We start from the raw sequence: 22,829 nt of genomic DNA, 5'->3' as shown, positions 1-22,829 counted from the left end.
TACAGGAGGATAGACTTAGAGGATTTTACCTAGTTACACTGGCCGGGCACTGAACAATCCAGCTCCATCCCAGAACCTCCTTCCATTCTGCTTCCATATCCTCATATTTTCCTGCAGCATACTATCATCATCCTCCCCTCCGAATTCAGGGACCAACAGCAACTCAATTGCCGTCAAGCCCCACCTAAGAAAGCAGGTCCCTCCTACGGAATCCTTCCGTGAATTCTTGTCGACCCTTTGCAGGACATTATGCCGAACGCACATCGCCAATTGCCTAGCCCAATGCGCGAATCATCCGATGTCGGGCCACATTGCGGCTATCGGCCCTTTCATGATGGCCCGCGCGTCTAGCGTCACTGTCACAGTGCAAAATTTAGAATCGAAAAATCGAATGATGTTCGCAGTTCGGGGTATACGTACAAGGTGTGGGTTGGGGGTTTATTTCATTTACTTTCCTTTGCTCGGCTTGCTCCTTTCATCCGTGCACCGGTGGTATCGTAATCGGGATCTTCCCGACTGCGGCGGTGTTTGCAAGCCTGCTGCTCCGAGAACCTGAGCCTTTGACCTCGGCTCAAGCTGCCGAGCGACCCGCCGGTGCATGCCTGTGTGCTTGTGTGCCTGCGTGCTTATAGTGAGTGCGCTTCCGCTGGTTCTGTCGCGCTCAGGGGTAATCTGCTCACATTCCAGGCGATTTTCGGCTTCATTGGGCATACAATTGCTCGCAAAGTCAGGCATCTTCTCGCTCGGTCATCATTGTTGGGTTGGTGCAATATGTCAAGGGCAGTGAGGACATTGGGGTATTGTATCGTCTATTCGCCACGATTATATTCTGCCTAGGTTAACTAATTATTCTGTAATCGCGTGTTTTCGCTTTGTCCGTGTCGCTTGGGATCAACTCCAGGTGTCGGTGTCATTTATTGGGATAGGGCTGGTCTTAATTTGGTGCTTGGTATGTAGGTTATCACATATCAGGAGGCATTGCCTAGCGTGATAACTGCCATGGGAAGTTGTAGTGTCTGGGCTTAGCAGTAATCGGTGCTTCTTTTGCTTTTTGAATAAGGCGATGCCCCTCCTGCTGCTGCTGGTACTGCGCCCTCGATGATGAAGGACAAGGCTAGGGTCCGATGGCATATGATGAGATGGTGGATACTCGGACGTGTAAAAAGAGAGAATCAGTTCGATTCAAAGGCAAGGGAAGTAGTAGGATGTTCGTCAGGGATAGTATCTCCAGTGCAAATTTCCGGACAAACGATCTTGCCTACTCCATTTGCACATTGTCCGTCCAAGTCAATTCGATAAAAGGCGAGACCTACGTCTTCCAAAAGGAGGCTTGGAAAATCTACAAAAATTCTAGTCGAAGGAGGTGGAATCTTGACATTGATCAAAATGGGGAAACATGACTGGTGCGGAGCAAGATCCGACTGTTGTTGGAAGCTTGCAGATTCCATTTTGCTGCGACTTGTTCGCCGTTGCAGTTGCACGCAGTTCCGAAGTCAATATCTTGCTGCGTAGTAGTGTCTCTGCCATACACAAGATTCGTCAGGAATTGTTCCTACTGTATAAAAGACGATATATACAGCAACAAAGACACGCCGATGAAGCGACGACACTAACACGAGCGAAACCAACTCGCTTCTCAGCCCTATACCTCCACGGCGTGGACGAAGCTGCCCCGTTCAGATGACACGAGACTACAGAGGCGAAATACGGGGCAGGTCGAGACAAAAATTGAATAAGGTACAATTGTTTGTATTACAGTCAACTACACCCTTAACAACAAAGGAGATATCGGTAAAGAATCTAGGCACAGGTGATCACATCAAGTCCAAACGAGGAAACACGCTTTTCCCTCGGTCTAGCGTTGTATGGTATACAAGGAGGTTTAAACGGTCAGGCCGAGGTCCTCAGCATAGGGAAGCTGGAAGACGTCACCGACGCTGACGAGAGTGGCCTTGCTGGTGAGGAAGGACTTGGCAACCTGCAGGGGCACACAACGGTTAGTACTGGATGTAGAAACATGACAGGGAGGAGACAGGGGAAAAACATACCTCCTTAACCTGCTGCTCAGAGACGTTTTCGATAGCCTTGGCAATCTCGCCAATCTGGTAGGGCTTGGTACCGTGGATCAGGCCGGAGCCAGTGGCCACGAGGCCGGTATCGAGAGTCTGGACGGACTCCAGAGCGCGGAACTTGGCCAGGGCAGTGGCCTTCTTGATGTCCTCGCTGGAGACCTCGCCAGCGGCGGCCTTCTTGAGCGCGTCCACGACACTCTTGCTGGCGGCGCCAACCTGACTGGCCTGGCCGGAGAGGGTGACGGTGAACAGACCGGCATCAGAGTAGGCGAGGTTCTGGGTCGAGACGTTGAGCTGGTTGAGGCCCTTGGTGGCCTGCGACAGGAGCGAGAAACCGGGAGTCCACTTGATGGTCGACTCGCCGCCCAGCAGGGCAGCGAGGACGGAAGCTTCGGCCTTGTAGCCGGCGGTGCCGAAGGCGCTGGAACCGGGGAAGGCGATCACGACCGCGTTGCCGGCCTTGGAGGCGATGCGCTGCTCACCACCGAAGTACTTGCTAGCCACGCTGGGCTGCACCTTGTACTGGCTGGCAGTGGTGCCGGTGGGAAGGTCCTTGAAGAACTGGCCCACCCACTTGGAGACCTCAGCGGAGTTGGGGCCGGTGGCAACGAGAGCGACGTTGGACTTGGCGTAGGCATCCTGAGCGAACTGGGCCAGAGCATCGGCCGAGATATACTTCTCGTACGGGGAGGAAGGGGAGGGGGTGATGGGTGAGCCCAGGCCGCGGTGGAAAGCAACGCCGTGGGCGGCGTCGAGAGCGACATTCTCGGCGTTGGAGAAGACGGCCTCCTGCTTGTACTTGAGGAGCTGGCTGACGACCTCGTTCAATTCGTGATCTGATATCCCAATGGGAAAAACTTCGTGTTAGCAAAACCCGGGATTCTCTGTCTGCCATTGTGCCCTGTTTCTAGACTCCCCTTTTCCGGCCTTTGTCAATGGGGCAGGGAAGGAAGAATCCAAACTCACCAGCAAACTTGGTTTGGCTGGCAACCTCGGCCAACAGCTCTGTGAAGTATGGGAGGTCGTTCGAGAGGAACTTGGCACGGAGAACGACGTTTTCGCGCGAGTGTGTCGACGAGATCTCACCGCCCAGCAGCTCGACCTCACGAGTGATCCGCAGTGCCGACCGCTTGAGGGTAGTCTGTGCAATGGCTCTAGTTTAGCAATGGGGAAGCCAGCGGGAGATGGCCAATGGGATGGAGGCCGAATCGAAACCATGCTGACGAACCTTGAAGGCGAACTTCTCGAGGGCATCGGAGAAGCCAGGGAAGGGCTGGTAACGGGATCCAGCCTTGGCCACCAGCGCCAGAGTGCCGGTGGCACCGGCGACTTCACGGTTGGCGACCTTCACGCCCGCGGCCTCGGTGACATCGTACTGGAAGGTCGGGTTGGCAGCAGAGGCCATGGCCCGACGGCCGGCGGAGAGCGCACGCGGCGCATTTCGGCTGAGGGAAGACCGCGACAGCATTGTGCGCCGGGAACAATTGGAGGGGGAGATAAAAGAAGCAGGAACCCAACAGGGTTTGTGAAGGGGGGAGGGCAATTGAGGGGAGGAGGCGGATGGAGGAGAGGGAAGCAATCGGGTTACGAAAAGCTTCAAGATGGTCGGGGCGGGTTGATTACTCTGCCGCTGATTGGCTGAGGTGACGAGTCGGACGGAACCGGAATATCTTTTCTGCCCAGCTTGTATAAGGCGCTTCTTGGATGATTTGAAATCATTATAGTATTGGAATGTATGGTCTATCATGTAATTGATCCTTGTTCTTATTTCACACCTCCTTTTTGCCCTGCTTCTCAATTGTGGTTGCGTCTGCTGTTGACTGAACCGCCACTAGCCTCACCCGACCTGCTCTCCAATCAGCTGATCCATATCACGTGATTGATAAGCAAAAAGTTGTTCGCCGACTTGCTTCGACAGCAGCACAACGTCCCACCTTCCCCCCCATGAATCTCTCGCAGTGACCTCAATTGCCCCTCGTGAGGTTCGGAGGCTGGCACTTCTCCATATGCGCCATGATGATTTCGCAGGTTCGCGACTTACCCCGCTCAGCCCCTCTCATGATCAGCACTGACGCATAAGCTACGCAGTACGCCGCGGAGCTCTGCGCGCTCCTCATCGAGGATCAATTTGGGGACCTTTTTGCGGTGAGTCATTTCCGAGTTTGTAGAAGCATATCCTTTGGTGATGGGGCGCAGTCGAGGTGACGTGTATTGGCAACACATCGTGGAGATCCAGAACTGACGAGAGATCCAACGTTTCACAGCGCATCTTCACTACCCTGCAACGCTATGAGCGGCTGCCACTGCCGCGTCTCAAATTCTACTCCCGTTTAACTGATCGCCAGCTGCATCATGGGCTTGCCGCCATGATTCAACACCATCTGATCTATCACTTTACTTCCCTCGAAGACGGCAACACCTATTACACCGCAAACCCGCAAGCTGCGTATTATCTTGTGCGCTCGGGCAAGATTATTCAACTGGTTGAGAGCCGACTCGGAGAATATGCGGCACGAGTCATGGAAATGATCCTCTACCTCGGGCACGCACCAATCAAACACCTCGAAAGCCTTCCCGAGCTACGACAGTTGAAGCCCGCAGTTCCAAATGGCGTTCACAAAGACGAAGAGCAAGAGCTTCAAGAGACTGAGAACGACATGGAACTCGAAGACGACACTAACGGAGCAAACGGAGCAAACGGAGACCATGTTGAAGAGGAGGAGCAAAAACCGGCACCTCTGAATTCTACCCTGAAAGCTCTTGCATCGCACGGTTATATCTTGCGCGTCAAAGATGCGCACTTCCAGAGCCCTGAAGACAACTACATCGAGGCGCATAAGGCCGCCGCAAACCGCTCTGACATCAAAATGCTCAAGGGAAAGAGGCAGCAGGAAGCATTGCTGCTGAAGACCGAGGAGATACTTGCGCAACGCACAGACGGTGACCTCTCTGAGGGGCTGATGGTCAATGGCCTGCCTCGCGGTGTGAAGAGGAAGTTTGTCAACGGCATCTCCGATTCAGCGAGCAAGAGGCTCCAGACGGGCCACAACGGCGTGAACGGTGACCATGTAGACGAAGACGGAGAAGAGAACGATTGGTCCGAGGATGAAGATGGGTTTGATAATATTCCCATGGAGGTATGCATCTTCCCGCTTTCCATTGCCATACTATGGGTTATCTCTCGCAGCCAAACCCGACTGACTCCCCATAGTCCGGACTGGTCGTTCGTGTAAATTATGAAAAACTAGACGTGGCCCTACGAAACGCCCGCTTTGTCGAAATGGCAGAGCAAGACGCACCCCCCACCACCGCAAAGGTCTATGAGGGCCTCCTCCGCCGCATTGAATATATCACCAAACGCTGCCGCGACACAGACGAGATTCCCCGTGAGGGAGAAGAAGGCGAGCAGTTCTCCGTTCCCATCGAGACTTACAAGATCGTCGACGCCGTCGATTCACACCTGGACTTATCAAGCTCCATCGGGCCTCTGAATCCCGCAACGGAAGCACTCAACCGCCGCGGCAAGCGGCCGCTCGAGAATGGAGTCAACGGTGACCACCATGATGAGGAGGAGGAGGAGCAGGAGGAGGCGAAGGGTGATGATGACGACAATGGCGTCAGCCGCGCCTTCGAGATCAACCAGCATCTCAAGCTCCTCGAGCAGGCCCCGCACAACCTCGCATCCCACGTGAACCTCTCCGAGGGCATCAAGTGGCGCGTCGGCTTCCGCGGGCTGGCGCGCAAACTGCGTCATCTGGAGCTGGAGCGGCTGGTAGAGATGCGCTACGGCGACGTCGCCCTGCGCGTCCTCCGCGTGCTCCACGCCAAGGGCAAACTCGACGAGAAGCGTTTGCAGGAGATCAGCCTGCTGCCGTTCAAAGATCTGCGGCAGACCCTCGCCAGCATGCAGTCTGGCGGGTTCGTCGATCTGCAGGAAGTCCCCAAAGACGCGCAGCGCCAGCCATCCAAGACGATCTTCCTTTGGTACTTCGACCCTGACCGCGTCTGCAGCAGTGTGCTGGAGGATACGTACAAGGCGATGTCGCGCACTCTGCAGCGCATCAAGTTCGAGCGCACTCTGCGGAGGGACTTCCTGGATAAGACTGAACGCAGTGATGTCAAGGGGAATGAAGAGCGGTGGCTGAGCGAGGGGGAACTAGAGCAGCTGCAGCGGTGGAGAGATATGGAAGCTGTATTACTGGGAGTCGTCTCGCGCTTGGATGATATGGTGGCTGTGTTGCGGGATTACTGAGGCGGGCTTTATGTGTAGTGGGATTTTTTGCATCTGTACAGGTTCATGAGCGATGAGATTCATTGGGGGGGCATCTGGATATTTTGCTTTACTGGCAACTTCGTGTATGGCTACGGCTTAAGGGTGCTGTTACCATATCAAGCTACCTATGTATGCACTTGATGCTTACTACAGCGCTCCTAGAGTAGTGATCCATGTCAACCACTGACTAACTAATGGGTGCCAGGTAGACCTGGCCTGCGTTGTTAGAATTTCCCCTTAAACGGCAGTCGCAGACCAAGTTAATGTCCGCAACCCGCTCCGATCGATCTCGCCAAAAACTACCAGAGATGACTTTCCCTTAACAAAGGTTGGAGAAATACAGAAACGGCTGCTTAGATGTGAACCTTGTGCCATCACTCATCATGATCTTGATTTGGGTAATGTCATGCTCCAAAATGGCGGCCTGGTTGGAATCTTTGATTAAGAATTCGCTGCCTATCACCCTGGATGGTATATATATGAATATGAAGGGCCGCGATCCTCTAGGTATAGTCGCGATGAAGGAAATCAGACTAGTGATCTCGTACGCTGACGCTCATGCGGTCATATCTACCACGCCAAACCCCTCCTACGTCGTTAAGGAAATTTCCTTTGGTCGCTAGTTGATTAAGGCTTTCAGACATCTCTAACGCGAATATATCCGCCCTAGTGCATCAGCGCTAAATGACAACCCAGATGATTTCTCACTTGACAAACAACCCTTAGTAATTCCATTCTCGCGGGCAGCGACAGCCATCCCCTCCTCCGCCAACTAGGGCTATACAAGAATCACCAATGCCCCCTAATGGGCCGGTGAGAAGGCGGTCATTCACCTCTGCTACAATGCGATGAAATACCGATGCGGTACCAGGACGATGTGTTCCATTCATCATGACTATCGTCCTGTGTCGAACTCCACGCCCGCATTCTTCTCCAGCCGTCTCTCTGTGCACATGAAGCGGTTAGGATCTATTCCTATCTTATCCCAGGAACTCTGTCCTTTGTGGCTGAGGGCTTGGTTTATCGGTATTTCCAGGCCAGATACCCGGAGGCAACAATTAGTGATCATTTGTTTCCGCTTCTATTTTCTCTCTCTTCTGATAGCGGTCATACGGCTCGGCTACCATACTTTGATGAACCACACCAACCAGATGTCCCCGTATGGCTAAGATCTGATTTAGTCGGAGTCATTACTTTGATTCTGGGTTGCTTCGCGTCTGAAATCGACATGGTTTCTTACTGCGAGCCAACTTTAACTTGAGTGTATAGGACTATGATACGTATATAGTGGGAGTACGCGGCACACTTAGGCTTCACCCTTCTCCTATGTAGATGCTTCCATTCAGTCTTGCAGCAAGATGAGTTTTGGTGAAAACCAAAGTTCCAAGGGCCACCCTGGCGTAAGTTGCGTGCTTGAATCTTTGTGCCTCTTTTTATTCATTGGATCAGCGTCTTCGTTTCTTTGCAACTGACTAAACAGTCCATAATGCCGTATTACCTTGCTGAGGGGCTCCTCTTTATACTGGGGGCTTTCTTCATGCGCTCAGTACTGAATAGACGAGATCAGGAATGCTAAGAAAAGAGCGGATGAATAGGTGTAGCTGAAAGTTCCAGAGTCCTTGAGCCCTGGCAAATCTGGTATCTTTGGACCTACTTTCCCATCCGGTTTTCCAGACCTTAAGTGGTACTGGACGCCGTGGTTTATCTCTTGGGCTTTTATTTCCATTTGGTTTCCACTACCACTATCGCGCTTGTAGCCTTCTGTGAGCCTGTGATGGCCACGACGGCCATGGCGTGCAGGTGGTTGACAACCCGTTTGACCTTCAGAATGATTAACCGCGGCTAATAGTATCCTATATAGTTTTGGTAAAATGCGTCATCCGTGGCCCGTTTCGGCCGTCCTTTTGCCGTCATCTTGTTGAATGTAGTATATTCGATCTAATATACATCCTATGATATACATCCGAGGATGCGGAAGACAGCCACGTGCCTTTCACATTGAATCTAACAACTCACAAAACACAGGAGGAAAATTGAGTGCGTATATCACAGCTCAGGTCTATCTGAATACATCACCAAGCAGGATTAGAAGGGCGAGCAATAGAAAAGAGAAAAGTTACAAAACCAAAAGCAACCAGCCGCCCCGGGGAAAATAACGAGGAAAAACCAAAAGAATTCAACACCCACGCTTATCAGACCGCCCAAGCCGCCCAAAACAGAAGAAAATTGATCGTTACACATCTGTGAATATTGGTTCCAACCCCCAACTCATCCCCTTTCCTCAAAGCACATAACTGGAACAAGTTTATGTGGAAAAGGAGCAGGAGAAAAAAACACCAGAAAAAGTGAGATTCCCAAGTCTCCCTAGATCATGTCGTTTGGTGTACAATTTGACCTTGGCAATGGTCATGAGGGACTCGTGCCTTTGGAGTTTGAACCGGTACCGATTGTAATGGCGTTCTCGGCCCCCGCGGCGGCCGGGGCGTCTCCTGTCGGTGTATTGTCCTGGCTGGTGCCAGCGAGTTTGGCTTCGGCAGCGGTCAACTTCGATGCGGTGTCGTCCAAGGTCTTCTTCAGGGCCTTGATGTAGTCAATGGCCATCTCCACGGCGCTAGCCTTGCTGATGGCCTGGTTGGCGGACTTCTCTCTGTCCTTGTCGCCCGGCTTGACTCCCGCGGTGGCCGCCTCCTTGGCTTGCCGGAGTTGAACGAACTCGGGTGGGATTAATGACTCGATTTCCTTCAGGGCGCTGTTGATTCGGTTCCTGCGGCCCTGTTCAGCGAGCTTGTGGTTGGTCCGTTTGGAGCTCAGATTCTCGGCGAGCGTCTCCGGATAGGAGACGCCAGAAGGGAGGGTGCCATCCAAAATGTGTTGGTAATTGGATTTGGAGGCCAAGTAGAGGGCGTCCTGTGACAAATCTATCGAAGACGTTAACAATCTCGATGGGTCCGGGCGACAAAAAAACCTCGCGGGGGATTTGAGGGGGGAAAATTGGATCACGACTTACTGTCACCACCTCGCATCAGAGGTTGAATACTCGGGCTGATCTTCGGCCGCAACTGCGGGCTGGCATGTGTGGAGCTAATACTGGGCCGCTTCCGACTCGATATTGACGACCGGGATGGATCGGATCTCTTCGGTATCGGCCCACTGGGTGAGGGCATGGCAATGGTGCGCGGGCTCAGCGCGGCTGACCCGGGTGTGCGTTCCGCCGCAGGGGTCAATCGGGGTTCTAGCGACGCGGTCTCATGGGCCACGATGACCGGGCTGGCCGTACTGCGCATACTGGTATCAATGCGACTGATCCTCGAACGCGGCTGCAGGGACGGCGCCGCCGCCTCCGGGAGAGAGATATCTTCCATGACATCGTCCGAGAACTCCAACTGTGCCTGGCCCATCAAGTGATCCGAGAGCTCCTGTGCATGTTGCGATCGCTGGATCCGCATCAGTGTCGCGGGGGTGGCCGCCGTGCCAGGCGATTGCTGCTGCGGAGTGATGGCGGGGGACCGCCGGGGCAGAGGAACCGCCGGCGGGGGCATCAGCGAGTCGGGCAATGGTTCGGGGAGACCGAGTCCTGGCCCGACCCCTCATTGCTGCTCTCCTGAAGAGACCGCACGTCGTTGTTTGGCGGCTTGTTCAACTCCTGGTTCATCCGGTTGTAGAACTCTTCCGTATTGGGGGCCATGGGCTTGCCCCGGGTGCGCTGCGACTGCGTCGTCTGCGCCCGTATGTGAGGCGACTGGCGGGTTTTGCTAGTCCGCCCTGACAGCCGCGACGAAGCGACCGACGTTCGCCGGCGATTTTTGCGGATGATGCTGGGGGAGGGGGAGCCGAGCTGCCGGGGAGCGGATTCACCTCGGCGCTGGTGGGGATAAAGCCCACGTCCGATACCTGGCGAGCATGGAATTGGTAGGCACTGTTGGAGGTGTGGGCGTTTTGCGCTTCCAGCGCCGGCGATGTGAGAGGGGTGAAGTATTCGCCGGGGATCGTGTATTCGGGGAGTCGGAATTGGCTCTCCAGTGGCGTCATGGCGGGGGACACGAGGGGAGTGTACAATGCCTGATCGCCCAAAGTTAGGGGACTTCCACCACTGTCGCACCAGGCTTGGTGGGGGAGAGGGAGGGAGTGGTTATCCGGGCAACCCACCTGTTCTTCGTTGATGCGCGAGTAGCGATCGTACATCTCCGAGTGGTCATCCACGCGCTGCGGGTACCGGGCCGCATTGCCGTGCAACTCCATGCTATTCGGGGTGGGGGGGGATCATGGGCTGGCCCTGCGACATGTAGTGTTGGCCTGAGGAGGCCTGCTGCTGCGAGGAGTCCTGGGCGCAGAAGCCGGGCGTCATGGTGGGCGTGGAGTATCGGAGGGAGCCATGGCCGTTGAAGTCCATTGCCAGGCCCTCCATCGGGCTGGCGTACTGAGAATGCGACCGCGGATCGGAGGCCATGGCAGAGTCGGGAGCCGTGGTGGTGGGAGGCATCAGCGAATGTTGCTGGTCCTGCAGCTGGGCATGGGCTGGTCCGTGCCCCTCAAGGTCGGCAAAATGCATATTGAACTCGAGGAAGTTGGAGAATTCGTCGTCGCCGGGGGCCGTGATGAGCGAATTCTCCTGGATCTGCTCCGGCCAGGTCATGGCCGGTTGGTGCTCCATGGCGACGCGGGAGAGACCTAGTCGGTCCTTTTGGAATTCACCCAGGAGGAGAGAGGGAAGATGGAGGGTTTTTTGTGGTCGTCGGCCAAGTGGGACGGGGGAGGGGGTTGGTTAATTGGTTGATTGATTGGTTGGTTGGTTGGTCAGATTTGAGTGGAGCGGGTGGTTTAGTGCAGGAACAGGCGGCTCTCTCGGTGCCCGCTCTCCTCTCTCTTGTCCGCGTCTCTCGCTCTCTCGCGGGCTGCATGCCAGGACCGAATCAACCGAGCGTCAGGGGGCGGAGTGGTGAGAAAAGAGAGAGAGAGAGAGAGAGGGTGGAGATGGAGACTGGGGATGGCATCGGAAGGCAGCGAAGAGTGGGTGAGGGTGGAGTAGTCGCAAGGCCGGGCGAAGGCGGTTTGGCTCCAGAGAGAGTGGCTGTTGCAATCGCCGTGGTAGTTCGGGGCCACTGGCCACTCCGGAGGGGATACTTAGGAATACCTCGGGAGACGCAGAAAGCCGGTTACCCTGCCGAGTCCGTACGTGGTTCGCCTGGCTGTCGGCTGGCCGCTGGATGGCCCCAAGTTGCGTGAAGTACTGGGCGGTACCGCCCGGCCTCCATTCATTTTTCAGGCGCTAGAGGCGCCTGGTGGTGCAGCCCCATGAAGGTCTGACTAGTCAGCTCGTCAGCTAGTGAGCTAGTGGCGCTCCGCAAAACCGCCCTACGAAAGATGAAGAAGCTGCCCCGTTGACCGTCGCCGCTACTCTCGTAACGGGCCCAGTCCTACTCCCCGCGGCGTGCAACATCGGACAGAATTGAACCCACTCCGTCACAGTGGAGCCTTTCAAGCCGACAGCCGGGGGACGGAGGCCTTTTGCCCGCGATCGGCCTCCATCCGGGCCGGATTCTATACTGCCCGCCTACGTAATGCGAATGGCCACACCCCCCTAAACTGCACCTGTGGCAGCCTCAGGCCATAATCAGGCCACAAGGCCATCACACCCTGGCAGCTCGTCGCGGAGTAATCGACCTCCGGCCTGGATTGATACACTTCATCCTGGTAGGGCCCTCTCCACCGGCATCAACACCAGCTGAGCGACCCTGCCTCCGATTTCCTCCCCCTCTCCCCCTCTTCCTCCCCACTCCAAGGGCATCTCCACTATGCCATTCCTCCTGGCCCTCCTCTGGCTCTGCCAGCTGGCCACCGCCTCCTCCCCACCATCTCCATCCCTCCCTCCACCCTCCTTCCCAACCCTCATGTGCTCCCCGCAACCACGCATGCAACTCTCACCACCCTCCCCTCATCCGGCACCGACCACGTGCTGACCACTTCGCTCACCCGCGCCGGGACCCTGATCTTCCACAGCCTTCCTGCCGGCCACCCGGAATCCTACCTGCTCGATATCCGCGCCGGCGAGTACGTGTTTGCCCCCTACCGCGTCGATGTCGCCGCCGACGGGTCCGTCCTCGGCATCTGGGAGACTTTCCGCGGCAATCCCTGGGATAATCGCGGCGCGGAGAAATATGTCGTCGATGTCGCCGGCAAGAAGCGCGCGGATGTTGTGGTGGAGGCCAGGGCCCTCGGCCGCAAGGGTTTCTATGAGGAACGCGCCAAGTGTGAGTGTCTCCTTCCGGGGAATTCGGGGGTTTCGTTGCGAATGGGATAATTTACTGATTGGTGATGCTAGTCTCGCTGATGAGCCTCGCCAAGAACCCCATGATCCTCCTGGCCATTGCGGCCCTCGGCCTCACGCTGGGCATGCCCAAGCTCATGGAAAGCAGTACGTGCCTCGATCCCCGGCCCTCGCCACCCCTTCTTTAACCAATGCCCCTACCCACCTCTGGTCTTGCTCATGGGGATAATCGCCCTAACTGACGTGCTCGCAGTGGATCCCGAAATGCGCGCAGAATTCGAGCAGCACTCCCGGTCTTCCCCCCTCACCGGTGCCACCAACAGCGCCATGACCGGCGGTGGATTCGACCTGGCCGGATGGATGGCTGGCACCGCGCCCAGCCCCATGGCCAATGCGGAGGGGGCTCGCGAAGGCGCCACTGGCCGGGAGGCTGCTGCTGGCTCGGCGCGGAAACGTGGCTAATCATTGATGTAACTTGGTGATCAGCTTTGCAGGCCCACCCATCTACATATATGCCAGAAGTGGGGTCTGATGGGCCCATAGAAGATAATTGGACCGTGTAACTTGAAGAAGAATTGGCCCGGAATCCATACTATATGCCTCCCCTTTCCGCGCGCCGGAGAACAAACAAGGAGAAGAAACAGAAGAAGAACGAAGAAGAAAGCCTTCTTAAGTATCGGGGAAAAGTCCGTATCCATGATGCCAGAATTGGGCGTCGGAGAGCAACAAATCAAAAACAAAGAGAACCATCTGGCAGCGACATGCAATTTAGAAATCGCCCCCGCCAAAGTCACCACCACCACCATCACCACCCCAATCCCCTCCCCCATTATCATTGTAATCATTATGATCCCCCATATCCTCCACCGCATCCGCGATTAACAACCCACCCAGCAATCCACCCCCAACACCCAGCGCCGCCGCCCCCGCAGTCCCCATGCCCCCGCTCTTCCGCGGCGGCACCTGCTGCTGCGGATAATACCCTCCACCCTGGGGATACCCTCCATACCCGCCTCCTCCATACCCCTGCGGAGGATACCCATATCCAGGCTGCGGACCCGCGTGCGCGGGATATCCGCCGTAGTATCCTCCACCGGGCGGTCCCTGCTGGGCATACGAGGCGTACTGCTGCTGGGGCGGCCGGGAACTCCCGGAGCTCTTGCCCATCAGCTTGCTCAGGAACCCGCCCTTGCTGCGCTTTTGCTCGGGCATAGGGCTTTGCGATTGCGGCTGCGGGCTCTGCGACGGTCCTGCGCCGTAAGCGGGCGCGCCTTGCGCTGGGTTGCCGTAGTAGTCGGTGGCGGCGCCGCGGTCGCTAGCCCCGCGGCTGCCCGCGCGCGAGTCTTCCTCGGCTTGCAGTTTTGCGGCGAGCCGGGCATCGTCATCGAGGTGGTTGGCGTTCGGGTTCGGACTGCCATGGACGCTGTTTGTGGGGTTGTAGGGGTTGTTGGAGGCCATTGGCTGCTTTTTGTCGTCTGGGAAGGATTCCCCGGAAACTGCACTGGGCGGAGGGCCGTCAGGCCGGGTGCCGGGTGGCGGTGCCTCGGGACGTTCCCATTGTGATTTACCCGTGGCGATGTTGATGTAGAACCTGGAGATAGGAGGCTGGTTAGCTGGTTTGGGGGGTATGTGAGGGGTCTGGAGGGGTGTGGTTCACGGACCATGTCTGGTATCGGTCGTCATACTGGGCTTTCCACCCCTCCGGCACAGTCGGCGGGGGAGGACCCGGAGGCGGCGCAAAGGAGGACATGTGTTTGGTGTGAAGAGAGTCCGCAGAGGGAATCGAGAGATCTGTGATTAGGGGGTGCGAGAATATCCGTTCAGATGGAAAGTGGGCTTGCGTTTGATGAGGGGGAGAGGGGAGAGGGAAAGAAAGCCGGGCGATGGGACTATATACTTGCCATCCGCGTAAGCGGGGCCCGAGGAGGATGTCGGTGCCGACGCAGGCAACGCCATTTGCGCTGCGCCACTGTGGCAGTGCGATGTCATCGTTCAGTGTCCCGTGGAATGCGGTTTCGCTTTTTGGAATTGTGGTCATTTTGGATACGATCGTGAAAATGCTGCCTACCTAAGCTGATGCATCCTTCTACAATCGAAATCGTCTAGTACCCTTCCTAGTCTGCTTGATGTCCAGGTATTACCCGTGTTTCGGTAAGTGGTACATGCCAGTATATACGTGGATACCAATCGTCCACTCCACGAGGCGAGGTACCACTAGAGCAAGATAATAACAGGGGCGATGATATGGATATCTACATAAGAACTTACTTTCAATAAGGCTAGACTGCAGCAAGGGTGGTACAGATCTCACCCAGGATAATATAAACTTTCAACTCTGGCCACAGGGGTCTCTTAGTCACCAGCAAAAAATCAGACATCATCTACAAAGAAAAAAGTTGCACCATGGTGACAGTGGTATGGTATGGTGAAAAGGGTATTATTTCATAGTTCATGTACAAAGTACACCCGCTAAATCGACCCAGGAGCCCCCATAAGACAATAAACTCCACGCTCCAATGCCATGAAAACAAGGAGGGTACACAGGGAAAGAGACACTCGGAAGTGTATACTAGCCCTCAGAAGACCTCATCGTGGCTAAGGTTGGCGTCAACCTGTCTGCTATCGGGCCACCAATAGTCCTCGTCCTCATCCTCTGATTCTTCTTTCAAGCCCTTCAGTGTAGCGAGAAGCGGAGGGCCCTGTTGGTGCGGCGCCGGGCTCGAGGAAGCTGGCTGTGATTCACGATCAGAGTCCACCGTCAAATCGATGATTGCATTCTCAACTCGTGTGATCACGTGTGATTTGTTCTTCTTCTTTTTCTTCTTCTTCTTCTCCCGATCCTTTAGGTCCATTGATTTGACTTTCCTTTTTGGATTGTCTGTTTTCTTCTGAGCCGGACTGAACGACGGGCCTTGGTCACTGTCTAGGATAATGGGATCGTTGTCTTCACCACCATCGGAATTGCTAGTCCGGTCATCACGCCTCCGCTTCCGGTCGTTCTCACTCGACTGAGGAGCGGCCCCAGATTGGGTATGGCGGGCGTGGCGGGCACGCGCGAGATTGAGATGGCACTGAAGCTCCTGGCGTGAATCTTGATCTAGCTCGTGCCGATCTTCCAGTGAGGGGCCATCAAACTGGCGAAGCTGATATTGGCTCAGCAAGGGGACGTGCTGAACTTGTGTAGCGTCTTTAGGCAGACCACGGGCCCAGGGCGCATAAGGGCCTTTGTAACAAGGCCCCTGAACCGGTCCAAATATGGGATGTAAAGTGAGCTGCCCAGTGGATAGAAGCTCGTTGGCAAGAGGCACGGCCGGCTCTTCGGCAGACGACGGCTCGGGGGCAGGCCTGAAGTCGAGCGGTTCAGGATCCGAAGATTGTTCACAGGACAGCACATGAATTCCTCCTGCGAAGTCGCCAAGAAGGAGCTGGGACTTATCCTGCGAAAACGCGCCGCTCATGATACCCTCATCCAGGCACGTGATGTTCGCCACCAGTGCATCTTCTGTGGACCGACGGATATCCCATTGCTTAAGACACCCATCAGAGCCACCGGTGTAGAATTGGTCGATGGTTGTGCCCCAGAGAGCCACTCGGACGCCGAAGTCGGTAGCCTCTCGGGAGTAGTCAGGATTGAGAGGATTCACTGACGTGCCATGTCGAAGCCTATGGACAGCTCTTGCGGGATTACGGTTATCCCAAACATAGGTACTGCCATCTGTACAGCTTGCTGTGATATAGGTCGTGTCCATCGGACAGAATGTGACATCGTTCATATCCAAAGCGGAACAGGCGAATTGACTAGTGACTTTGAATTTATCATCGGACAAGATATCGTAAATTTGAACCACGGACCGGGTGCGCAGAGGAAGCCCCATGGACTGGCTGTAGGTACTCGCGGTCGCGAACCTTCGCATAGAAGGATGCCACTTGAGGTCGAAGATATTTTGCGAGTCGGGCCGAACTTTCCGTCTCTCAATAGAGGATTCGGTTACCCTCCACATGCTGAGCTGGCCGCATAGCGAAACCTTGAATTCATCACCGCCGCGTTCTCCCATACCTCCGGCCAAGTAGTGCTCTGTCGCTGCATTCGGTCCCCACGCTAGGACCGTCGGTTCAAGCACGATATTAGCTTTCTGGCGAGGGTCACGGTAAATTTTTAGCGACTCAGGTTCCTGGCCATCCTTATCCGGATTCCTCCATAAGCTGAATGCCTGCTCCGTCCCGGTTGCTAGGAGGTTAGGCATTAAGTTTGAAACAGCCATCACTCGAACTTTAGAGTCATGCTTAAGCGTTCTAACGCAAAAAGGGGTAGTATCAGTGTCCCAAATCTTCACCGTATGATCGTAGCTTGATGTATAGAGCCGCTGGCCAACCCATTGGATAGCAGAGAGAGTTGCGAAAAGACGCTCATCTGCTATGTTAGATTTCCGAGGGATATTATGGTCAGGCAGCTCATGCAGGGTATTCTGTAAAAGATCACCGAACACCAGGTTGTTTTTGCGATTGTACTCATCAGGCTGGGTGGTGGCGCCTGCTGCAAACTTGGTGCCGTCGGGTGACCACGCGAGAGCGCTCACATCGTTCGAAGCACCCTTCCACCACTTCGATAGCTTGAGGTTTGAGCTCACTGTCGCACGAATATCGTCGTGGCTAGACCGCGCACCTCGTAGTGCTCGAGTCCATAGCAGCTTTGAAATGTTTGTGTTATGCCAAGGCCCACGCTCAGTCTGACTCGCAACAGAAAATTCATGCAACGTAGCTCGTTGCGGAGCATCGGACGCAGGAGACGATGTCTCTCTTTCAGAGTGGTTTGGAGTGTCGTTTGATTCTTTGTCGAGTCCAAATAAGGCCTTGAGCTCATATGTCACGGGTGCCTTTCTAGACCGACCAGATCGACGCACGTTCGTGACGGTGGTTGTGGGTGTGCTTGGGGTCGGTGATCTTGAAGATCTCGAAGGGCTAGACGATGTTCTGTACACAGATGAAGACATGCGTGGATTCGAGTTTCGAGGTTGTAGTGGAGTTGAGGGCTTCAATCCTTGCTTTGGCACTCGGTTTGATTCCTGAGTCGCTGGCTGTGGTCTCCCGGCCTGACTCTTGTTTGCATTTGAGAGCGTGACACTTCTTCGCAGATTTTCTTGTCGAACGGGTTTCGGAACAGCAGTTTCAGCACGTTTGGCGAGAGGGACAGCAGTAATGTTCCGAAGAGGGGCTTGAGAAACTTCAGCGGTGATAACCTGCGGGGGGTTTCCGGAGAAGGCGTGTCGTTCATGAGAGGAGGGTATTGAACGGGAGAAGAAATAGGAGTAGGAGTAGAGGAGGGAAAAGTGAGGTTATTTGATGAGTCGGCGAGAGGATCAACGTTGGGAAAACAGTTGGCTGTTGCGGAAGACTTTCCTATCGCTTCACTCGGTTGAACCCACTCGACCTCACCTTGTTGAAATGTAGTATGCCCATGAGTGACAAAATAGTTTGGCTGCTCCGGCTCCTGTGATGGTTGGGAGCGACCCTGGGTAAATTGCCGGTATAACCGCTCAACCACAGTTTCGAGTTCGCGCTCCGTGGAAAAGTCCAAGGTAAACGCAGGAGCAGTGCTCCTGGGCGTGCCGCGCGTAAAGTAAAGAGAAAAATTTGACATTATGGCTGTTGATTTTCCGCCTGGCAAGACGATGGCGCTGAGCTGGTATGGGGAACTAGAATGCGAGGAAGCGTTTTGCCCTACAACGGGCAGAAAACTGAAAGGAGGACGCGCTCAGCTTGGCGTATTGATTTAAGATGAGAAGAACATTTCGCCCGCGATATCGTTCCAATGGATATGTGTCGTCTCCAGTGGATCGATAAATTGGCTCTGACCGTGGGGCACCCAGCCCTCTTTGGGAAAGCTGGGGTCAGGCCGCAATTCACCTCTCGACGAAGCTGCCAAGTCTACAACTGGACGAAAAGATTCGCAGTGTCTTCTTTTCCGAGGCGAACGAGTGATATTGTTGGAAAGAGCGCGACTTAAGTTCAGCCCCAGAAAGAGGAGCAGAAGCGTTACCGGCGGGTGCAGGCGATTGAGACTGATAAGAAGTGAAGGAAGTCTGTGTTTCCAAAGCTGTTAGCAGAGGCTCTAACTATTGACTTTCAAGCTTCTCAGTACATACATCGGGATCCCACCTCAGAACCTCAGACACTGCCTTGTCCGGACGAGCAGGGCCCGAAAGAGAGCACTTGGAGAACAAAGAACGAGGGGATCGCGAAAACGCGCTACGCGATGACCCCAACTGTGGGCGGTGAGGATCGCCAGCGGCTACATCGGTGTTGGACGGTGCGTTTCATCCCCGCTATAAAAAATATAGTAGACATACAGGTCCATTATGATGACACAAATCAAGAAGCAAATGTAATTACATGAAGGGGGCAAGGTCAGACTATTTAAACAAAAATCCAGCATCTCACAATTGTGCCTAGAAAGAAGAAGAAAAGAAGGAAAGGTGTTGTATATGTACAGGAACCGTCGAAAGCACCCGACAAAAGAGATGCTAGAGCTCACCATCAGCGCAAAAATGGAAAACCCATTCCATCTTTGCTCCTCTCTGTCTAGTGTTGTCGCTGTAGGATGACTGTGATCTTCGTTTACAGTTTACCTTCGGGGGAGATCTTCACGCCTCCCTCGAGCGGCAACCGAGGCCGGCATCAGCATCAGCATCAGCATTGGCATCTACTTGCGAATAGAGCGGCCCTTGCGCACAGATATCATCGCATCATACAGCACATCCTTAAAGGCGAAGAGGAAGGCGGCGGTAATGGCACTCTGGGTCACCTTGGGACCGATACCTGAGAGAAAGAAAGAAGCGGGCATTAGCATTGACTCTGTTCTGTTTGTCAGCCTGGGAAAAATGGACTCACCCTTGTATAGTCCGGTGTATCCCTCCTCCCGAATGATCTTCTTGAGGCTTCCATTCAGGCTCTCCTTGGGGCCGTCCTTGCTAGCCACGTGCATGCGGCTCTTGACGGTGATATAGGGGTATGTGATGCTGGTGGCCAGGATCTTGCCCAGCGCACCCAGATAGAACGCATCCTTGGGCGTCATCCGCCGACGGCGCTCCACCATGTTCTTCAGCTGCTCGAAGATGGTGTACTGCAGGATCGGGTTGATCACAAGGATCAACGCCGGGAGAACCCCCGCGAACAGGGCCTTGGGGCCCTCCTGCCGCAGCAGATCCATCAGCGTGCTGAAAGTCGAGGCCTTAGCCTTCTTGGGCGCGCCGGGGAGGCTCTGCTCTTCGGACTCGGACTTGCGTGCCGTCATGCGCGTGTTGATGACCCAGATCGGGTTGGTGAGCATGACGGTGGCACTGCCCGCGATTGCGCCCGCAATCATGGACTCGACCGTCGTGAGCTTCTTCGAGGCCCGGCCGGCCTGGACCGCTGCCTTCTCGAACGCGGCACGCGTGAACTCATACCAGTAGTAGTAGACAAAATTGGTGACACTGATTCCGAACAGGGCGGACTCCAGGCCTGAATAGAGCCCGGAAATGCCCTCTCGTTGAACGATGCGTCGGACCGCATCGAGAGTTGTGGAGTGTGCGCGCTTGGACTCGACTTGGGCTCTCGTGGATAGGGTGATCAGAGGGTATCTAGCAAGTGCGGATCTTAGCAAAGGGGTGTGATGACCCACGGGGAAGCGCGGGGTACAAGTCGTACGTCAGAACCATCGACAGGATTCCGCCTCCCGCACCTGCCAGCGCGTGGGCAATGTTGTCACTCTGCTGCACAGCCGCAGAGGGCGCTGGCTTCGGTTGTTCACGCTGGGGTTGAGACATGGCGATCGTGAGTGATAGGGATGCGGAAGGGCCGGGTAGTTTAGGTCGCAGAGTCAGGATGGAGGAAGGGCGAGCGAGAGAGAATAGAATAGGTAAATCCCGAGGACCAAAAAGGAGCGATTTGTTTTGAAGAAAAAGGTAGCAGGAGGAGGGATCGATAATGACTCGGCTTGGGCGGAGGGAAGAGGGTTCATGACGTTTTGCCGAGTGCTTGTGCCTCGGCTCGTCCGAACCGCCCGGAGAGGACGGACTGCGGATGTAGTGGATGAGCGACTCCCTGTTTCCACATGGGGCATAGCCAAACCGGCGGGCCCGCCGAGAAACTCGGGGGTTGTTGGCCGCTAGGAAATTATTTTCTTCAGGTCATTGCGGAGAGCAGGTGCGCCGGCGCTTTGGCATGTGATTGTACAATCCTCGCAACGGGCCTCCATCAGGAGGGTCGGTCCTTGCGAGGGGGTTTCCCTCGGGAAATGCCATCACCACAGATCCTAGTTCTACGTAGATCGAAAGAGGAGGTTGTGAGACACGGGATATCCTAGGGTTTGATCATACAAGGAGGCCCCAGAAAAGAGAAAAATGAAACCGTAAGGTTCTCGCCATTAATCCATTCAAAAGAGATGAATCCAACCTACAAGAAAAAACAAGAGAGAATGAAGGGCCCAGAAAGATGCGGCCAGGAAACAGAGGAAATAAGGGAAAAAAAGAACACCAACGGTCATCACAAAGCAAACGCAGAACGACAGAACACAGGGCCGTCTAAAGCACAGGGAAGAAAAGGGGGGGTGGAGGGGGGAGGGGGACCACGCCCGGTGGCACTCGCAAAAACGAATGGGCAAGCCACCAGGCACCCCCCGGCGACATTTCTCGGCCATTTGGGTCTGATAGCTCGCTTCAATCAATGGTCGAGGGGTAAAAGTGACATGCCTGGCCGATGAGATTACCACGCTGCTGGGAAACCCTCATCCTTGATGTAATATTGCGCAAAGGAAAGCACCGCATTGCACACAGGTCGTCTAGCAACAGCCGCCCGCGGATCCGGACTGGACGCCCTGGCCCTGGCCAACCTGGACGGTGGGCTTGTTGTTGACGGTGGCCGTTCCCATGCGCTCCTTGATCTGTCGTGCCATCGTCAAGAATGCCTGCTCGACGTTCGACGCGTTCTTCGCGGAGGTCTCGAGGAAGGGAATCCCAAGGCTGTCGGCGAACTCCTATGGAAAGAAAAGAAAAGGAAAGCGTCAGTAAGGCTTGAGACAAAGCATCCCCCGAGTGGCGCCAGTCCTCAGCATCAATGACTAGGCCTCGAGAGCATATTGGGATCCACTAGGAGGAGTGCTTACTTTCGCCACGGTGTACTCCACGACCTTCTTGTCTTCCATGTCGCTCTTGTTGCCGACGAGCAGCTTGTTGACACCCTCGGTGGCGTATCGGTCAATCTCCTGGAGCCACTGCTTGACGTTGTTGAAGGAGTCCATATCGGTCACATCGTACACTACGCAGATGCCGTGAGCACCACGGTAGTAGGACGAGGTGATGGTGCGGAATCGTTCCTGGCCCGCAGTGTCCCACTGGAAAGGTGGTCGGTCAGTCTCGCTCCATCCATGCCACACTCAGAAACAAAAGGAGGAAACCGTACGATTTGAAGTTTCACAGTCTTGCCATCGAGCTCGATAGTCCGGATTTTCTGTTCCCCAGGTCAGCATCAACCGGTCCGGTCACCAGAGCACAGCCCCGCCGAAAGTGATAGTCCACATACGAAGTCAACACCGATAGTCGAGATGTAGCTTTCGGTGTAGGTGTCGTCGGCGAAACGGAGCAGCAAGCAAGACTTTCCAACACCGGAGTCTCCGATGAGGAGGAGCTTGAAGAGATAATCGTATCTATTTCGGTTAGGTTCTGCAGATCGGCGAAAGGGTGCTGTGGTCGCGAAGGAGCGACCATTCCCGCGGGGATACTCTAGACAATAAGCTACATCAGTCACGTCCACTTGAACAGGGCGCCCGGTGATGGTCCGAGGCGACTCGGCGCCAACGGGGAAATGGGAACGCAGCAGAAGATCCCAAAACAAACGGAGCGGAGGCTTACCACTCGGGGTTCATGGTGAGCTGACGGTGAATGAAAGGAGGAAGAATGCAAGCGGAACAGGGCGAACACAGACGAGAGGAGAGAGAGAGAGGGAGAGATGGAACTGAGGACGGTGTTCGGAGTCGGTGTTGGTGGTGGAGGGGACTGGATGATGGCCTGAAATGATAGGAGGTGCAGGAGGCCAGACGCACCTGATGCGCAGCTTTGTTTCAGCCGTCACCGCCACCACCTTGTGGAGAAGTGCATGACTGCCTCCCTACTACGGTGTATAGGATTTATCGCTTCACTGCTCTCTCCTGGATTGGAATTTCCATTTGACTCATCTCCTCTCT

The 22,829-nt window shown here is 55.1% G+C and overlaps 9 protein-coding genes across 9 annotated transcripts; 2 read left to right on the top strand and 7 right to left on the bottom strand.

The window, feature by feature from the left end:
- Positions 1–1,882: 1,882 nt before the first annotated feature.
- On the bottom strand, positions 1,883–3,540 carry N7482_002349 (ubiquinol--cytochrome-c reductase subunit 2; the record flags this gene model as incomplete). The annotated part of the gene is made up of 4 exons (XM_056684474.1): positions 1,883–1,978; positions 2,049–2,908; positions 3,039–3,213; positions 3,301–3,540. 4 exons carry the CDS (start codon positions 3,538–3,540, stop codon positions 1,883–1,885), a joined length of 1,371 nt encoding a protein of 456 aa, XP_056548080.1.
- A 538-nt stretch (positions 3,541–4,078) lies between these two features.
- N7482_002348 (uncharacterized protein) lies at positions 4,079–6,324 on the top strand (the record flags this gene model as incomplete). Its single annotated transcript, XM_056684473.1, has 4 exons — positions 4,079–4,100; positions 4,153–4,217; positions 4,337–5,209; positions 5,284–6,324. The coding sequence occupies 4 exons, from the start codon at positions 4,079–4,081 to the stop codon at positions 6,322–6,324; spliced, it is 2,001 nt and encodes a 666-aa protein (XP_056548079.1).
- A 2,427-nt stretch (positions 6,325–8,751) lies between these two features.
- N7482_002347 (phosphate-sensing transcription factor PHO4) lies at positions 8,752–10,996 on the bottom strand (the record flags this gene model as incomplete). Its single annotated transcript, XM_056684472.1, has 5 exons — positions 8,752–9,263; positions 9,353–9,919; positions 9,962–10,084; positions 10,134–10,585; positions 10,626–10,996. The coding sequence occupies 5 exons, from the start codon at positions 10,994–10,996 to the stop codon at positions 8,752–8,754; spliced, it is 2,025 nt and encodes a 674-aa protein (XP_056548078.1).
- Positions 10,997–11,706: 710 nt separating this feature from the next.
- Positions 11,707–13,072, top strand: N7482_002346 (uncharacterized protein; the record flags this gene model as incomplete). The annotated part of the gene is made up of 4 exons (XM_056684471.1): positions 11,707–11,722; positions 12,126–12,593; positions 12,665–12,757; positions 12,864–13,072. 4 exons carry the CDS (start codon positions 11,707–11,709, stop codon positions 13,070–13,072), a joined length of 786 nt encoding a protein of 261 aa, XP_056548077.1.
- A 306-nt stretch (positions 13,073–13,378) lies between these two features.
- N7482_002345 (WW domain-containing protein) lies at positions 13,379–14,360 on the bottom strand (the record flags this gene model as incomplete). The annotated part of the gene is made up of 2 exons (XM_056684470.1): positions 13,379–14,201; positions 14,272–14,360. The coding sequence occupies 2 exons, from the start codon at positions 14,358–14,360 to the stop codon at positions 13,379–13,381; spliced, it is 912 nt and encodes a 303-aa protein (XP_056548076.1).
- An 826-nt stretch (positions 14,361–15,186) lies between these two features.
- Positions 15,187–17,601, bottom strand: N7482_002344 (WD repeat protein; the record flags this gene model as incomplete). Its single annotated transcript, XM_056684469.1, has 1 exon — positions 15,187–17,601. The coding sequence occupies one exon, from the start codon at positions 17,599–17,601 to the stop codon at positions 15,187–15,189; it is 2,415 nt and encodes an 804-aa protein (XP_056548075.1).
- Positions 17,602–17,642: 41 nt separating this feature from the next.
- Positions 17,643–18,248, bottom strand: N7482_002343 (uncharacterized protein; the record flags this gene model as incomplete). Its single annotated transcript, XM_056684468.1, has 1 exon — positions 17,643–18,248. One exon carries the CDS (start codon positions 18,246–18,248, stop codon positions 17,643–17,645), a length of 606 nt encoding a protein of 201 aa, XP_056548074.1.
- A 1,062-nt stretch (positions 18,249–19,310) lies between these two features.
- pmp47 (putative peroxisomal membrane protein Pmp47) lies at positions 19,311–20,415 on the bottom strand (the record flags this gene model as incomplete). Its single annotated transcript, XM_056684467.1, has 3 exons — positions 19,311–19,426; positions 19,499–20,229; positions 20,297–20,415. The coding sequence occupies 3 exons, from the start codon at positions 20,413–20,415 to the stop codon at positions 19,311–19,313; spliced, it is 966 nt and encodes a 321-aa protein (XP_056548073.1).
- Positions 20,416–21,428: 1,013 nt separating this feature from the next.
- N7482_002341 (Rab family GTPase YPT1) lies at positions 21,429–22,511 on the bottom strand (the record flags this gene model as incomplete). Its single annotated transcript, XM_056684466.1, has 5 exons — positions 21,429–21,623; positions 21,753–21,980; positions 22,049–22,096; positions 22,169–22,292; positions 22,501–22,511. The coding sequence occupies 5 exons, from the start codon at positions 22,509–22,511 to the stop codon at positions 21,429–21,431; spliced, it is 606 nt and encodes a 201-aa protein (XP_056548072.1).
- Between the last annotated feature and the right edge of the window lie 318 nt (positions 22,512–22,829).

The sequence above is a fragment of the Penicillium canariense genome (assembly GCF_028826845.1).
Source record: "Penicillium canariense strain IBT 26290 chromosome Unknown utg000001l_segment0_segment0, whole genome shotgun sequence".
In the NCBI taxonomy this organism is placed as follows: domain Eukaryota; kingdom Fungi; phylum Ascomycota; class Eurotiomycetes; order Eurotiales; family Aspergillaceae; genus Penicillium; species Penicillium canariense.
The sequence above is the reverse complement of the archived record's forward strand: the minus strand, read 5'-3'. Positions and strand labels throughout refer to the sequence as shown.